The sequence below is a fragment of the Tenebrio molitor genome, chromosome X (genome assembly GCF_963966145.1).
Source record: "Tenebrio molitor chromosome X, icTenMoli1.1, whole genome shotgun sequence".
Lineage (NCBI taxonomy): Eukaryota > Metazoa > Arthropoda > Insecta > Coleoptera > Tenebrionidae > Tenebrio > Tenebrio molitor.
This window is the reverse complement of record NC_091055.1, coordinates 560,349-577,920: the sequence shown is the minus strand read 5'-3', so window position 1 is coordinate 577,920 and position 17,572 is coordinate 560,349. Positions and strand designations below refer to the sequence as shown.

General features: G+C 37.9%; 1 protein-coding gene across 4 annotated transcripts in view; it reads left to right on the top strand.

The window, feature by feature from the left end:
- The window catches only part of LOC138140000 (nucleolysin TIAR), a 235,537-nt gene extending 220,102 nt beyond the window's left edge, over nucleotides 1–15,435 (top strand). For 2 of the 4 annotated variants that reach the window (XM_069060647.1, XM_069060650.1), the window contains 5 exons: nucleotides 2,319–2,421; nucleotides 10,364–10,544; nucleotides 10,598–10,951; nucleotides 11,007–11,136; nucleotides 13,304–15,435. In XM_069060647.1, coding sequence (XP_068916748.1) covers nucleotides 2,319–2,421; nucleotides 10,364–10,544; nucleotides 10,598–10,951; nucleotides 11,007–11,136; nucleotides 13,304–13,345 — 810 coding nt within the window. In that variant the 3' untranslated portion in view covers nucleotides 13,346–15,435. Of the gene's footprint in view, nucleotides 1–2,318; nucleotides 2,422–10,363; nucleotides 10,545–10,597; nucleotides 10,952–11,006; nucleotides 11,137–12,893 lie in introns of all 4 variants that reach the window. The other 2 variants (XM_069060649.1, XM_069060648.1) reach the window with 2 other exon arrangements.
- The last annotated feature ends 2,137 nt before the right edge of the window (nucleotides 15,436–17,572 follow it).

Below are 17,572 nucleotides of genomic sequence, written 5' to 3'. Positions count from 1 at the left end.
TTGATTAATATTCCCTCAAAATTATAAAAGCAAACACCATCGTAATCAGAGAATGTCGGTCTTTGGTTCTTAAAGAATACATTTTTTCGATTTGAGGCTTAGTTTTCGACCAATGGAGTGAGGAACGAAAAACTACGGCAAAATTAACGAATTTTTGGTGAGCGTCGAACAGAGACACAGCCATTTCAATTTTGTTTTTTCCATAAAACGCAATGCTAATTTGAAAATTGTTTATTTTTTTACAACCAAACGGCTACAGAGAATATTTCAAAGTTTCCACCAAAAAAATATTTGAACATCGGCTATCTGACACGCTACGTAAGTCGAAAATTTTGAATAACGCCCTTTTGCACACGACAATTTTTGAACTTTTTTTTTTGGAACCTCACCTATACATGACCAATCGATTTAGCAAGGTGTCAGCTTTTTGCTATTAACTGCCCACACGACGAACTTTTTAAGCCTCCGAGTTCTGTTAGACGGAAAGCCAGCGCATTTCATTTCGAAACGTGAATTTTACGATACGTACCGTTGCAGATGTGGCAATCACGGAGGTGACAATTTGGCAACAGTGCGGTTATAACGTCCCGCGACAAGAAGGAAGAGAAAATGCAAAATACCTAATCTCTGAATATTTGTATAGGAACGGTTCATCGTTTATTATATGGATTATTACTCCACTTTTTCTGTTGTCTTTATTTATAATTGTTTCCGAAAATTCTCCTTATTGATACTGTATTTCGTTATTCCTGTAATCTTCAATAAACATTACAGTTTTTTCATTTGACCATTCCATCACTAATCACTTTCAAATTCAAACCAAAAATTCGAGAAGTCTGGAATAATGTTGCTTACTTTTCCACTTGCTGTGGATCGACGTGCTACAGACGGCAACAGGCAATTTTTGTGTTTAGCATGGTAGCACGCTGCAGTGACAACACTTGGCAACATGTGGTATGCGACAACGTCGCATACAAATAAGGTACAAAATTTAGGGTAATCTTGGAACATGAAGAAGAAAAATGTTTTCGGTTTTGGGCGATTGTCAATTTTCAAAGGTGCCATCAACAGATATCCAAAAATTCCTTTTACGAATACATTTGAAACTATTATGATAATTTGTCCATTTTCCGCTTCACATTTTGCTACACAAATTTCTCCAATGGATGATTTATTCAAGCCATATAATTGAGGATTACTAAATACCAACTCGCTCGCTCGGCTAAACTCGACTCGCCCGAACACACTCGAGCCTGACGCGTGACGGCCTGAAACTAACTCACTACCCGGGTGCACCGCCTGAAGGAGTTTTCACTTCAAAAAAGTTATTTTTTGGGGGATTTTAGAAAAGATTTTGCATAATTACCCCCATAGCCAGAACTGGTAATAACATATCTACTCATCACGGTGTGCACTTGGAGCAGTTGCAAAATATATATCCTTTGAAAGAGTCAATATGTATGCCGTTGTTAGGGTGTGAGTAACGTAAGTGTTTGGAATAAAATGTGTTCTCGTAAGTCCCTTTTGGGGTAAATTTCGTTTTTCTCAAATTTAAGATCGCTAGATGTAATAGGAGCGGAGAATCGGTTGATCGTCCAAAAGGGAAATTGTTGATTCGTCGGCAATGACATGTGCGTATGGCAGGGGAATATCTAAAAACATGTTCAGACGACAACCGTCTTATTTGGCTGATTGCTGTGGAGCAGTTCAAGAAATTGCTGGGGGAGCAGCAGAGTCGTAACTCCCCCACCTTTATCGGAAGCGTGTAATCTGAGAACATTTCTCCAAACCGCAACGGTACGGTTTTACAAGTATGGTCTTCCAGATAGAATTAAATCGCGCTACCTATTTGTGAATGTCGTTTCTTTAGACGTTTCATTTGCGCTTATGGCCGCTTTTGTCTAGATTAAATGACATTTCTATAATAAAAAATGGACCCCATCGGAAACAAGTGCCGAAGTAATTGTTTCTTTCCGATGCAGCCTCGCCTTAATAACCCCAACAACTGCCGCTCGCGCCTCCACTTGCCACTCGATCAACCTAAAGAGATTACAAACACTTAGATAATTATTATTGCCCTTATTGCGTTTTTTACCCCCGGTTCGCTCATTATCTTTTTAACGGCGCTTTTATTAAAAATACGTGTTTTATCTGCCGAAATATCCCACAGTCCTTCAAAGTCGGCCGTGTTGTCATTACATTTCCGTTTTGTTTATCTTTCTAGATTTGCTTATTTGCTAAAACAATACAGCCACCGTTTCAATTTTTTAACGTGCTTTAATGTGGACCCAGCGATGACGATTGTTTTTCATTTGCAGGAAGCCGAAAGCGCCATCACCGCCATGAACGGGCAATGGTTGGGCAGCCGAAGCATTCGCACCAACTGGGCTACAAGAAAACCTCCAGCACCCAAACCAGAAGGTACTCTTCTTTTCCCTTTCTATTCTTCACCCCACCGAAACTCTTGCCACTCTCGTGCCTTACAATCGACAACGCCGATTCAGTATCATCAAATTTTATCTACCATTTACAAGCACTCTTTCGTAGTTTTATGCCACACTCAGATTCCAGGGACAATTAACATTTTTATTACACACCAATCTACAAGTTTATTTATGTAACGGGCTCAAAATCGACGTAAAACAAAACACAAACAATTATTTTCTTATCAATAATATTGCTGATACATACTATAATTAATCATTTCGCCAGGGGCTACTTGTTTTTAATTCTTCCATGTTGATTTATTTTTGTTTTCCAAAAAAAAAACATGAAATGTAATAAATTGAAATCATGGGAAACACAAACATAAAATTTTCTTTCGTGTTATACTTTTTTTTCGATTACCACAGTAACAACATTTATGTTTCATTCTATTACGTACAATTTGTGTCCTGCAGGCACGGATCACCTCAAGACTTGGGAATTTTTTTGCAGTGCTCTTCTCATCTCTACATTTGTGTACATTATGGAGATGCGTATAAAATAAAAAAAACGTGTTGAGTGCCAAAACGCGGTTAGCTATTAACATACTTAGATTTGTGCTGAGTAAAGGCAACAGCAGCGCCACCTGGTAAAATATCCGCACGACTGAAATACCTGCATATTTCTGCGCAAATGTTGATAGTATTATTCAAAATGTGTTATTTTTTTTTAATCTTTTTATCGCAATGTACGAATGTCATGCGAGTTTCGGCGCGTCGATCGAAATTTAAAAAATTTGATGAAGTAAAAAAAGTGGACCGGTTAATATGTATTTGGAAAATATGGAGTGTGTCAGGGCCGAGCGATCATTTGCATAAAAACTAAAAGAATATGGCTGGAAATTTCAATATGTATAATTTTCCGGTTTCTTATCCGAATAAAAATGACCACGTTTGCATTTAACATTTATTTTAAAACAAAGAGGTGAGTCACTAGTCACGCATACGAAAATACCCATTGATTTTCCCGAGCACACCTGTCCGACTCTACATCCGCTATAATTAATGTGTGAAATACAAACACGATGCAATATTTTTCTTATAATTTTGCACGTTGCGAAGACAAATATTGCGCGAAATATCGTCGTGATATTTTAATGAATAAATCTGGACACGGAATTCAGCGCGGTGTTAATTTATTATTAGTCACATTTTGGGTACGCTCGGAATTTTTGTTTGTCTAGTATAAATAAAATAGTGTTTTCACAAAAATTTGATTTATTATATAAAGTGAAGATACTCCCGTCATTCTATTTTATCCGGTCTGTCACTGACTGGTTACACCTAGTCCATAATATTGGCAGAGGATAATGAATTTAAAAAAATAGTTGGCTGTGACCAAAAATTTCAGTTGGCAATTCGTGAGATTTCAATTATCAGATGTCAGTCTTAAAAGTTAGGTTAGTGATTTTGAGAACGTTGAAAATCTTGATTTTCATAAAGGAGTGAATTATGTGTGACCTGTCGCCCTGTCGGTTAAATAGAAAAATGATGTGTAAAATCTCATCTATTTGAATATCTTCGTAGATATTTTTTTTATTTACAAATTTAATCGGAATTGTGCAATTTAGGATGGATTTGTGGAGGTGTTGATATGGAAGAAAGGAAGCTGATTGAGGGAAGGGCACATGTACAGATCGCAAGTTAGGGTTATTTGTGGCGGAACAGAATTCTGAATTTTGTTAGGAGCTAATAAAAATAAATAGGAATGCGGAATCTGCAGCGCGGTAAAAGCTTGGAAGCACCTTTCGTCATTTTGGCGTGGCAGTAAAAGACGACGGAAGATAAGCAAGAGTGCATCGGATATTTGTGTTTCGAATTGTTAAATTGAATGCGGCCGGGATTCGGATATGCGGCAGAGCTTAGGTGTGTTAGGGATGTTCTATTTCCATATTTTAACAAGAGTCGACGGGGACAGCTCCGTCCATATTTTCTTTGTTTGGGTTTGATGGCTTTCGAAATTACTGCTCGCGTTTGGTAATTTCGTAAAATAAACAAAAACTAATTCGGTATGATACCGTATGCGCAACTCCAGAAATAAGGAGCGTATTTGGAGCCTCAATTATAGGGGAAGGGCTTTTGTTTTACTCGACGTGTTGGGTGTTATTTTGTCGCGTAACAATATTTATTTAGAATGTAATAATACTTGGAGCGAGAAAGGGGACTTATTTGTATTCAAATGGTAAAAAACATTAAAGTTTGTTGTTTCGTCGGAACGTATTTTTATAAGAGCGAGATAAACAGCGCAGAAAGTAAAACAAAACGGTAAGTTTGATTTTAAAATAAAACCGTCCGAGTTATTTTACTTATAAACCTATACAGCATACATCAAATCAAAAGTTTCTTTATTCTTTCGACCGCATACGTGAATATAATATAATGGAAAAAGGCGTGCTCTTGCCCCCCGCAGGTATAAAACTCGTGACAGTGCCAGAATCGCTCTTGATTGGTCACCGACGAAACTTCCGAATGCCGCACTCCCTATCCGTTGGGACGCCGAACTCCGCATCTTGACCACCGCCCCACTCCCGCCCGCAGCCACACTTATCGGCCGCATAATCTCCCGACCGACAACTTGTCACTTTACTGTCAAACTGAGTTAATGGCATCCGGCTTCCCAATAGCCCGTCACTCCCACAGGTGACAGCAGATTAAGAAGACGCCAAACCGGACGTTCAACGCCAACCTCTGTTTTTGTTTGACCCGTTCAAATCATTTCGCAACTTTTCCCATCTAACTTGTACGGGACCTCCTTCCCTCAGGTTTCTTCCACATCTTGTTCACAAATTACATCTCGCGTTCATTTAAATCGGACCGACTTCACACGCCTAATCACTTCCCCGTCGATTCCAAATATTACGTTAACACAACTCCGTTCCTTCCGATGCCACCGCGTCAACTCCGTTCCTCCCGGTAATGTCTCCTCCGTCACACGCGGCCGAAAAAGACTTTCCTTCGACTCTCCAAATATTTGATTCAATCAGCTGCAGCAAAAAAATATTCAGGGTCGTATGACAGCAGACGCAGAATTTACAGAGAAGAATAATAAGAATAAAACGATGAAACAGAAACACTCTTTGAGAAAGAGAAAGAAAAGATTGTGGATTTTTTTCGACTCAGTTTTCTCGAGCAAAAGAAACAACTGGGTAGAAATAAAAAAGTTTTTATAATAATCTTAGAAGATTAAAACACAAAAATAGAAACTTGCTAATTTCTTCACCCAATTTTTATTTGAAACTTGACCTGCTACAACTGCGTTATGTACTGTCGTAGTTGCACGTGGAGTACCGCAAGGTTCAGTTCTTAGTCCATGTTTTTCTTGACAATACAGGGTGTTATTGAAAGTTGTACAGATATTTTAACCACGAGCTACTGGCTTCATGTAGAACTCGGAAAAAATATCTAAAAAATTCTGTCAAAAAATAAAATGACATTTATTTTTTGAGCTACAATTTTTTTTTAATTGCTTTTAGTCTTCTACGTTGTCAAACAACCTCGTAGATAAAATTTCGGCACATTTTAAAAATACACCCTGTATATCATATTTTATAAAACGTACACCAGTGCGGTTTCCTTATTTTAAAGCATATTTCCTATAGGTTACTTCGCATTAGCGTACATTTTATAAAACATCATATACAGGGTGTATTTTTAAAATGTGCCGAAATTTTACCTACGAGGTTGTAGGACAACGTAGAAGACTAAAAGCAATTTTAAAAAATTGTAGCTCAAAAAATAAATGTCACTATATTTTTTGACATAGAATTTTTTAAAAATATTTTCCGAGTTCTACATGAAGCCAGTAGTTCGTGGTTAAAATATCTGTGCAACTTTCAATAACACCCTGTATAATATTAATTAATATTAGTTAATCTCATACGCTTGCACATACGAGGATGTTAGCTCCAATTTTGTAAATTTCACCAAGAAAAGATAGGCACTGGACGTAATAATGCAAAGAAAATAAATGTTCGATGATGATGCAGTTGGGGTAATGGACTGCATTGCAAGGAATTCTGGTTGGTGAGAAAAAAGCTGTATTTGCAGATGAAAAACGTGTAAAGGAAGGAGGCTCACAATCATCTATTATGAGCACCTCCTCACTTCTTCCAATTTTGAGTCACAATACGATACACTAAATTATGCACAATTGGTATTCTAGCGAAGTTGGAGTACAAAACGAGCTGTCAAGTAAATCTTATTTATAGTCACGATACTGTACCTATAACGCGCTCCAGATTTGATTACCGGCGCTAAATGGCCGTTCGTGCCGATGCCGATCGCGAATGCGTATACGTGAAGCAACTACTACTCAACTAACATCCACCGAACCTCAAATTCCACCTTTTTATCCGGGTCTAATCCTTCCCATCGGGCTGGGGCACCGACCGAGATTCCGAATTCATAGTTTCAACACACTGTTGATCCTGCAGCAGGCCGCCCATTCTGATTTGAATAATTTAGCACGTCATAATGTAGTTTTTGTATTATAATTCTGACCGCGATCAGGTCTAGGCTGCATCCGAAGCACGAGAATCGATGGAAGACGTCGACGTCGACGCCGACGACACCGGTGGGACCGTCGATTATCGGAATTATTGCTCGATATCGGTGATTGATACCGTTCAATATCGTGTGGTTGATATAGGGGTGGTCGCCGGTCCGCAGTGGGCACCCGCAGCATGTGCGTGTTTGGTCCTTCGTCGCCGTCACGACAAACCGACACGCGACTAAATGTTCATTTGAAGTCGTAATCGCACTGCAAAACACTCGTTAAAGGGAGATGTACTCAAGTCGATCTTATTTATTTGAGATTGGCCTGGTGGAGTTTTAATAGCTTCTCGTAACTTACAGATATAGTTTTATAAGGTCGTTTGACGCAATGGGAACTACCTCTTCTCCGACGTTGTAAATATATAAAGGATAAGCCGGACAACCGTGATTTAATAGTCACTCATTTCGATGCCCCATTTTGTTCGAACAAAAATTTTCTCGATCATTCTTCTTGTCTACTTTTGAGTACTACCACACTATACTCACCGTTGTTCGTTTCAGATGCTTACACAACGGCGACTCAGTAAGTGGTTTTGAATTTCGATCCAAAATTACGTATCGCTATCATAGAGTTAATATTTAGATTTTTTCAATATTTTCTACTTGATCGACATACCTATTTAGTCAACTTAGCAAATCGCAAAAACTATCCACCATGTTTTTAAATCTAGCGCACACAGAAGGAAGTGATATACAGGGTGGTTCATATAGTATCATACAAACTTTAACCGGTGATAGATTCCAACCCGTAGACACTCTTACAAAAATGGCTAGGTTCTAAAGTTAAAATTGTTGAAGATAAAGCGTATTGAAGAGTGTACTACCACCTTTTAAGAACTACAGATAAATGAAAATATTTTACGTTGAAACAAACTGTCAGGCATTATTGTCAAAATGAAACTAAAGCGAACTTTACAATACCAATATTTTCTCTAAAGCGACAATTGTTTGCTTCTATTATGACATTCATGACATTTGTTATACACTGGACGTAAAGTGGAATAATTTAGAGAAAACTAATACATATAGTGAAAAAACCGATATGGTAATTTTTGCTAATTATTGATGTATGATTCAAAATTTTATTGTCAAGAGCCTTTTGAGACCGGAATCTGCCACTGGTTAAAATATTTATGAAACTATATGAATCATCCTGTATGTATTAATGAAAGAAACTAATATTTTTTTAGCTTAATTTTTCAATCTATTTCTTTGCACGTCTTCATCTGTTTCTCTTTATTTCCCACCTCTATTAAAAAGGATTTTCACAGGATTTTTTCTTTAGTTTCTTTATTCCACATCTAATTTTTTAAATGTTTTCTACTCGGCCAACTTGACGACTTCCAGATAAATAAAGACTTATTGACTATAGTAGCATTTTTAGCGTCTAGTAATACTATGAAAGATGTAAATTAACGAATAGATCTTTTCAAAAATTTCGACGTACAGAAGCAAAATAAATTTGATATCGTAATAAAAGAAATCTTCTTTGTTTTAACGATTTATATCGTCAGTGCTGGTCATTTTCCAATTTATTTCTGATTTTTTTCCTTCTCTTTTATATTTCTCTTTTCTTTTACATATGTACTTATAAAATATGTATATATTCGTCAGTGTTTCTTTCCTGATCTTCTTCCTTTGATCCCTTTTATGTTCTTTTTCGATTGCTGTTCTAATCTTCCATCAATTTTTTTTAATGCATTGTCCATTCCCATATTTCCACTGACTATCTTATTTTACTTTTCATTGATATTTTATGACATCTTAAAAAAAAATCTCCGCTTCATTCATACGACTTTTTGACCAAAATTTAAATTATATACATAATTTCGGATAAAATAGATCGATAGCAAGAAGATAGCAAGCATGGCTTGCTTCGACTACAATCATTTATAATGACCCTGTAGTATTATCTGCTAAATTTCTTCCACGTATGCACGATTTTAATGTATTTCTTCTATTTCACATTCTCCTCTACTTTGTTTTTAAGTATTTTTTTACTTAGTCAAATTACTATTTGCTTTTATTTTGTTTCTTTCACTACAGCAGATTTGTACTTTGTATTACTTATTACTGCTGTGACAAACGAAATAGATCAATCGATAAATTTATTTCTTGAAAAATTTTACGTTTTTTGCAATATAATTCTTATTCATCTCTACCTACATCCGTTCCCCTATATTTTCGTTTCTTTTTCTATTTCAGTTATTTCTTCCTTCAAGCATTTACTGTTGTTGAGATTTCTCGAGCTTTTTTCCTGCGTCTACTTTATTTTTTGTACTACCTGTTTTCCTATTTTTTTTCACTCTTCCCCAGATTTTTCTCTCTTTCGTTTTTCATACTCCCCTTCCCTACTCTCTGTTGTCAGGCTACTCTCATATAGACATTTTTTTCGTGGTTTACGAGGTGAGTTTCTATTATTTTCGTACTTAGGACTTTTAAAATCTGTTAAGTTGGCTAAATGGAACTTATACAGGGTGTCTCAAAATTCGCGAATTCCGAATTCAGAGCGTTGTAGGGGATCACTTCAGTAGTCCAAATATGGAAATTAAAAAAAAAAATCGGGACTCCCCCCACAAAGATACATTGGTCTGAAGGTGCACTCTTTGAACTGCGTTTTCTTCAAATGCAGGCTGAAAACTTCAATTGTTTGAAGAATAATTTTACTTTGGAGTAAAAAAATCTTAACTTTCTGTAATTTTTCTTAAAAATGGAACGGCAACGTAGCTAGAATAGTATTTTGTCACTGTGGATATGAAGGCTGCTATGTATTAAACAAAATTAAAGTGCTTATATCTTCTTCAGGAAGAGCTCCACTGGGTCCTTCCCTACCACACTGAATTCGGAATTCGCAAATTTTGAGACACCCTGTATTACTTGTACATTTTCTATTTTGATCTCTTATTACTACGTAGAACATTTTTATATATTTTTATCTAAATGCCCTTGATAAACCTATTTATTATTGTGGTAATTTTAAATAATTTACATACAGAGTGTTTATGTCTCGCCATACTTTACGTTAGATTGTAAGTAATACAAGCTACAAATTTTAAACACTCCATATATTCACAATTAAGTAGATGCATGATACTTTTCTTCATATTTTGGTACTGTCAACTTGGAGAAAAACCAAACATACGTTCAACAGTTTCTTCATAAATGAAACAGTGAGGATACGATTGGCATGAACTTGAAGAATTTTTGTATTTCTACTGTTGAAAGGCACGGATTTGTCGTTGGCTAATTTGTATTGAAACAAAGTGTATTCAAGCCCTTATTGTGGCGGACCTGTAACCGTAGTCATGAGGGTACCCCTTTTGCAGCAAATTCAAAACCGATGTCATTTGACGAAATTTACAACCAAAGCAGTGCCACCAACTGCACGGTGTACTGCGGCGGCATCACGAACGGCTTGTGTGAGGACCTGATGCAGAAAACATTCCTCCCGTACGGGATAATCCAGGAGATTCGCGTATTTAAAGAGAAGGGTTACGCTTTCGTCCGGTGAGTGTTGGCGTCTCTGGCTGCGACAAGAGCTAACCCCTCTGTTGTTCCAGCTTCTCAACAAAGGAGTCGGCCACGCACGCCATCGTCGGCGTTCACAATTCCGAAATCGGCGGTCAAACCGTGAAATGTTCGTGGGGGAAAGAATCCGGCGACCCCAACAACGCTCCAGTTACCGGGCAGGTAGCGCCCTCCGAAGATGCTCAGAAGGGCGAGCTACAGCTAGGTTTGTTCCAGGCCCTGACCAGCACCCAATACCCGTACGGTGCTTACGGTCAACAACTTGGATATTGGTACCCTCAGAGCTTTCCCACGGCAGCTGCGGCGCAGATGCAGGGGCAGTTCCTGCAAGGGATGCAAGGCTACACGTACGGGCAATTCGCAGGATATCAACAGTCCTATATGGGGTAAAGAGACCGCGGGAATCTGAAGAAACTGTCTTGACCTTTTGATTTTTTGCAGAATGGGCATGCAAGTCCCCGCCACTTGGCAGGGAATCCCCGGCCAACCGCAGCTCCCAACTCAGCAAATGGCGGCTCCCAGCGCAGCCCTCCAACAACCCGGTCTGGTCTTTCCCATTCAACAGTACCAAGTAAATATCGCTCAGATATAGCATGTTTATTTAAGTGATGCATGGCATGGATGAATGACGCGTGATTGTGGTAAAAGCATGCTTTGTAGCTCCTGTCTGTTCGATGACCAAAATGTCTCTCACCCACTCCCTCTGGTCGGCAACGATGTAACTCAACCTCCAGTGTTTTTGTACCTGAGAGGTACTAAACTACACCAAACAACATTTTGCGATCAAATTAATTGGTAATCGAGTCATCCATGGATTTGAATCCGTATGTCTTTTGCCGAGATCTAACCTGTGTTTCAAGCTGGAGCGTGGAGTTCAAGTAACGACATACGATTTTGGATTCATGGATAACTCGATTACAAATTAATTCGATCGCTCTTTATTTATTTTATTTAGAATTTTAATATAAATCTATTATTCGTAAGCTCTAAGAAAAAAATTTCTTACGTTGTGTAGGTTAGGAGTATCTGACAAATATAATTTGCAATAAAAAAAAGTCTAGAAAAATGTAGAACTTTTTTGACACAATTAAATACAATACTATTTTTGTTGATGAAAACACGAAATGTTACGCATGGGAACAAATTCAGATTTACACCGGTCAGAAATGATATCGAAATTATTTTGAAGTAATAAGAAGAACTGTTAAGAATCACAATATCCTTAAAAAGAATAAACAATCGTGGTCGTAGAACAGAACTCTGTGGCACACCCGATATCAGAATGGGAACGACAATTTGAAACGATTTGTGTTTTATGCAGTTACATACTTTTAATTATCTCTAAAAACGTGGTAAAAATTGAAATTTTGTATAAATTGGTCGACATTAAAGAGTACAGGGTGTTAATGGAAGTTGTACAGATATTTTAACCACGAGCTACTGGCTTCATGCAGAACTCGGAAAAAATATTTAAAAAATTCTATGTCAAAAAATAAAATTACATTTATTTATTTTTTTTAATTGCTTTTAGTTTTTTACGTTGTCGAACAACCTCGCAGGTAAAATTTCGGCACATTTTAAAAATACACCCTGTATATCATATTTTATAAAACGTACACCAATGCGGTTTCCTTTTTTTAAAGCATATTTCCAATAGGTTACTTCGCATTGACGTACATTTTATAAAACATGATATACAGGGTGTATTTTTAAAATGTGCCGAAATTTTACCTACGAGGTTGTAGGACAACGTAGAAAACTAAAAGCAATTTAAAAAAATTGTAGCTCAAAAAATAAATGTCATTTTATTTTTTTACATAGACTTTTTAAAATATTTTTTCCGAGTTCTACATGAAGCCAGTAGCTCGTGGTTAAAATATCTGTACAACTTTCAATAACAGCCTGTATTTGGACGAGGTAGAGTTCAAAAATGAAAGGAGTCGTAAGGGTGAAAGTATAGTTTTGGGCATTTAATAATGCACCAAGTGGCAGAGGTTAATCACAAAAGTGCTTCGTTGGTCTTTCCTGCATTTAGCGTTGCGTTATTGACGTGCCACATGCCAGATGCCGCCTTTAGTCCCTCAGATGTTGAGTGTGTTGTTTGTCTTGAAGTACGTCCCTGGTTCTTGTAAGTTTTTCGGTTTAGCAGCGTGAGCGTGGTCGTTGGGTCCGAGTTGCTCGCATGAGGCTCGGTACCGAGTTGATGTCGTAGAATGCTTGATAATAAAGTACTTTCGATGGACGTGTCGGCCGACAGTTGATGATGCAATGCCGGCGGCCGCGTCGCCGTTTTGGCGACCATTCTAAATGGCGTTTTCTTTCTTTCAGGCTCAATGAAACACACACAATTGCCACCAACTCGACATAGTGATATTTTAATACAATTTAAGATATCGTACAGTAGTTAATCGCGAATTTGCAATTGTTCGTGCCAAATTTCAACTTAGTCACACAGAATCGAACTTGGAGTCCAAATGTCCATCCATTTTGATTAGAGCTGAGGAGGACTAAGGCTGCAGACTTAGTGACTGATGGCGTAGGTGGTATGGTTGGATGAATGGTGAGAGGATGTGGACCTGCGACCCTGCACTGTCGGCTGCCGCCTAGGCTAGCGCCTAACTCACACTCCCGCCCGTTAGATTCACTCTGGTTCTCTGGTTTTTGCATGAGTGCGTGTCCGTGGCCCGGGTCAGGCGGCAAGGCCGTGTGTGTCCTGCTGATGTGACGTCTGTTGGCAGTTGGCGGAGGAGGACTGGCTCGCCCCCAGTCTCTTAGTCTGATGGTAACGCCTCGACGGTACATCGCGCGATACATAAGCGGGTGCGGAAGCGACCACAACCCGAACACAACAACACCTTCTGGTCGCCGTCAGCGCTCTTCAGTCCTTCGATCGGCTCTCAACTCCCGTCGCCGTCTGTTGCCCGCTTCCTTACCGAACAATCATTTACAGTACAGTTTCCACCTTAGTTGTTATTTACTCTTGCAGTAGTGTTATCATACATGTTGAACATGTTTAGATTATAAGAGTTTATATTTGTAAAGAATTGCCGGGAGGCTTTTGTTTTCAGTTTGACTTGTACAAACACAAGTAGGCTAGGTAAGTTAAGATAACTAAGACATAGATAGATAACTATAGTCAACTAGATAGGTCAGTAGGTAGTTATTTAATCGAGAATGACACGGAGTGACGGCAGCTGCAATTGTACACAACGAGCGCGAGCACCACGGTTGTAGATGTAGCGGTAGCTTAGAGGCAGGCTGACGACGTCAAACATATACATACTGTATATTACTGTACATACAGAGAGTTATCGCAACCATGCAGACATGTGATGTCAGTAGGATTAGAAAGTACTAAGTCGGGCTCAGCACTCAGCGCTACGAACTGGCACTCGTCACCGTACTTACTATTACGTAATACTATACCCAACGTTTAATAAAAAAAAAAGAGCGCGAGCGCGATACCAATACACATAGCCTAACGTGATACCGCAAAATCCAACTTTTATATAATATATAATGTGAATGGAGGCAAGTTTTGATACAAGATTTAACAAGTATAACGCAGATTAACGTAGAACATAGAACGACGAGTATTATTTAGCATTTATATATAATTATAAATAGCTATATGTTCGTTGACAGTATATAACTTGCACGCTAAACTAGTAGGAGCACCTCATATTTAACGGCTGTATTAGTGTCTAAGTGTAAAGGAACCACTCGCCCAGTGCCCAGCACTTGCCCATTGCCCCGCAACTCGTGTGGTTGTTAAACCCCGGCACTCGTGCAACTGTACGAAATCGCACGTCCTTCGGCTGGCGACTCTTCGGACACAGTCAATTAAGAAGCGTCCTCGAACGCCGTTCTTCGACCGAGAGAGTCGTCATCCAACGATGCAAGAACCTGACCTAGGCGGCCGACGGAACACAAACATCCAACTCTTTGTTTGGTACTCCAGATCTGATATTTGCCACGAATCGTTCTCTCGCCAACAATATCATACTCTGTGATAGGCCCGTGTCAACCGCAGAGGATATTGTGCGTCCACTTCGTCTTCTAGGTTCTGGTTTCACTTCAGCTAACGCGAACTAACCGTACCCTTTTCGACAACGCGTACATATCAAATACCCTCATTTTGGCATGTTTAGTCGTACCTTTCGCTACCCCCACCTGAAACTGTCCAAGACCATGGCTCCGCTCTTTACCGACGACATTCACGTTAGCTGCAAGGACGTGCTTATTTCTTTAATTGTCAAATGTTACCAGATAACTGTCAATACTAATTAAGTTCAAATCGCACCGGGTAGTGTTGTCTCTATAGATATTTATTTTTATCGATAATTTGTTGAATTCCCATCATTTGTTGATTTGTTTCATTAGGTATTATTAAAACAAACATCGATGTTGTTGTTTATTTTCCACAAATAACGCATCAGTATGGGCCAAATATTATTTTTAAAACGATTTTAGCGAATAATGTTCAGAAGATGGCGTTATTAAAGGAAAAATTAACTAAGTAATAGGATATTTAGATTTGTATAATCAGATATATTTTTTTTATTTCACTCGACAGAAAGGCGAACAAACAAGATCAAAATATTTTCGTTCGTTTATTATTTTATTTATTTAGGTATCAAGGTGCAAGGCCCAAGAGTGAATATATAAAGATTAGCTAGATCAAAGGTACGTTGCACCTTCGGTACCACTTTCAGTTCTGTAAAAAGTTTTATATCACTGGCTGCTACGCATGAAATGGTATGCGTGCTTCAACACGCCAAAATATTAATATACAAAACAAAAACAAACCTAGATTATTATATAGTAGAAAATGGAATTGAAATAAAGACAGTTACATGATGATTTGTGACCGTATTGTGTCATTTACTTTCCCGAACCCCTTTTAAAAAAGTAGTGACTATTGAAGTGTGTCAACACAAAACCAACAAAAAAGGTAAGTGACTTTTGTGAATTCCGCACAGTCCACATCATACGCACAAACTTTTCAATTATCTCAAAATGATGCAGTACTTTGTAACGTACAGATTCGTATGGGACAAAACGAGAATTTAATTTGTCATTTTATTAAAAGCTTTTATTGTTTCTGAAGCCTTTCAGTACGGATTAGACCTTATTGTAATTCATTCTAAAATAAAACAGGAACCGTAAAATCACGCCCATCATAAAATTTTCAGCGATTTCACTTGGAACATAATAAAACTTTCCCGAAAATATTTCAACACGACAAATATGTTTCATAATTTCAGCGGCCACGTAATGAACTAGCAAAAGCTCTTCAAGAGGGTGTAACACACGAGGGAATGCCCGCTTTCTGCTCATTCCACTGTCGTAATAATTACATACTTTTATACTTACACAACGCCATTATATTTTACTCACATTAACAGTACTTTGTAATTTCCATATTACGCCCTGTTATAGACTTGATGGTTAAAGAAACGGCTGGGTACCAAACATGGATAAAAAATCTAGATTAACTATTAACTATTTTACAACAACATGTTCCTAGTTAGCGTGTACGCCCCCGGCTTCAATCGCAACACAAAGTTGAACAATGAAAGCTCGTTTTGGATACACACCACCAAATTTAGTGCGGTACAAAGTTGACAAAAAAAAATCGATCGGTGTCGAACTGTGTAAAATTAAGGCGTCGATCATTATTAAAAGATGCAGAAAAATGCACGAAATGTCGTGCAACATCTTCTAACAAAATATCTTTCAAAACTGACAATATCTTTAGTTTCAAGACCATTGGAAAAAAAATTGATCCACCTTAATGTTCTAAATTAGTGAACGCAAGTTCATTCAATATTGCACATAAAACAAAACAATTGCGCTCTTTGATAACCCTTCCCTGTAATAATAACGTTGAGATTCTAGTTGGTCTATTTGTCTTTCCTGCAGCACCGGATTCTTGCTTTAAGCGACACCTTTTAAGACTATACAACCAGACGGTTGTAAATCAATCACCAACTTCATCTGTATCCCTGTTAACTCGCGATATTTGAAATTAACTGACTAACTTGTCCCCAATAGCCGGTCTAGCGGTCTAGATGTAACGTACTGCGAGCATGTACAGGTGTAATCAAAAGACGCGGAGATATTTTAAGTCGTAAACCAACATAACAACATGCATGATGTGGAACTCTTGCCAGAAGTGCTAGTCTTCGCGTACTCGTTTCAGGATCTGCTTCGACTGCTTCTAAAATCCGTGGTTCAATATCCACGATTTCCATTCTTGGGTGGAACTTTCCTGACTCTTTCAACAACCGTGAAAGTAAACGTTTAACGTTTTTGAATTAGGTACAACCCTGTCTAGAAACTGTTGCCGGTATAGTATTTGCGTCAACCCAATCTCCGATATGAAGCTCCCTTTTTGTTATACACGCTATTGCTTTTTTTTTACTATTGCTCTTTTTGATTTCTGCTATGAAAACAAGATAATTGTGGCGTGTCCACAATTTATTGTCTAAATTGCCATTTAATCACGTATTCCTACTTTTTCCAAAAAACGCATGTTTTCCATCGAATCAAGTGTCAGTTCTAATGTATTGAACGTTGAGCCGAATTAATACCACCGTGCATATTTACTCGACGCTATTTATAACATTATTAAATTTGCGATAACTGTGCTAATTTGCTCACGCATACTGTAATTACTAGGCTAGGCTTTAAAATATGAAAAGCGACGCAAACCACCTACAGAGGCGCATTATGATGCATACGCTTCGATAAAATATGACACAAACACGACCACTTAATACTCCACAACATACCTACATATATTTTTTTTTTTAATTTTAATCATTTTACTGAGCTCCAATAACACTCTGTCCTCGACTTATATTTTTTGGGATATAAAAATGTTGTAGAGCTATATTTAACCCTTTCTCGTTCGACCTAATTTTCTAATCCGGGATATAATTTAAGTTTATTAATTGTGTAAGTCGAAAGCGGTTTGAGTTTTTTTTTTCAGGTATCATATT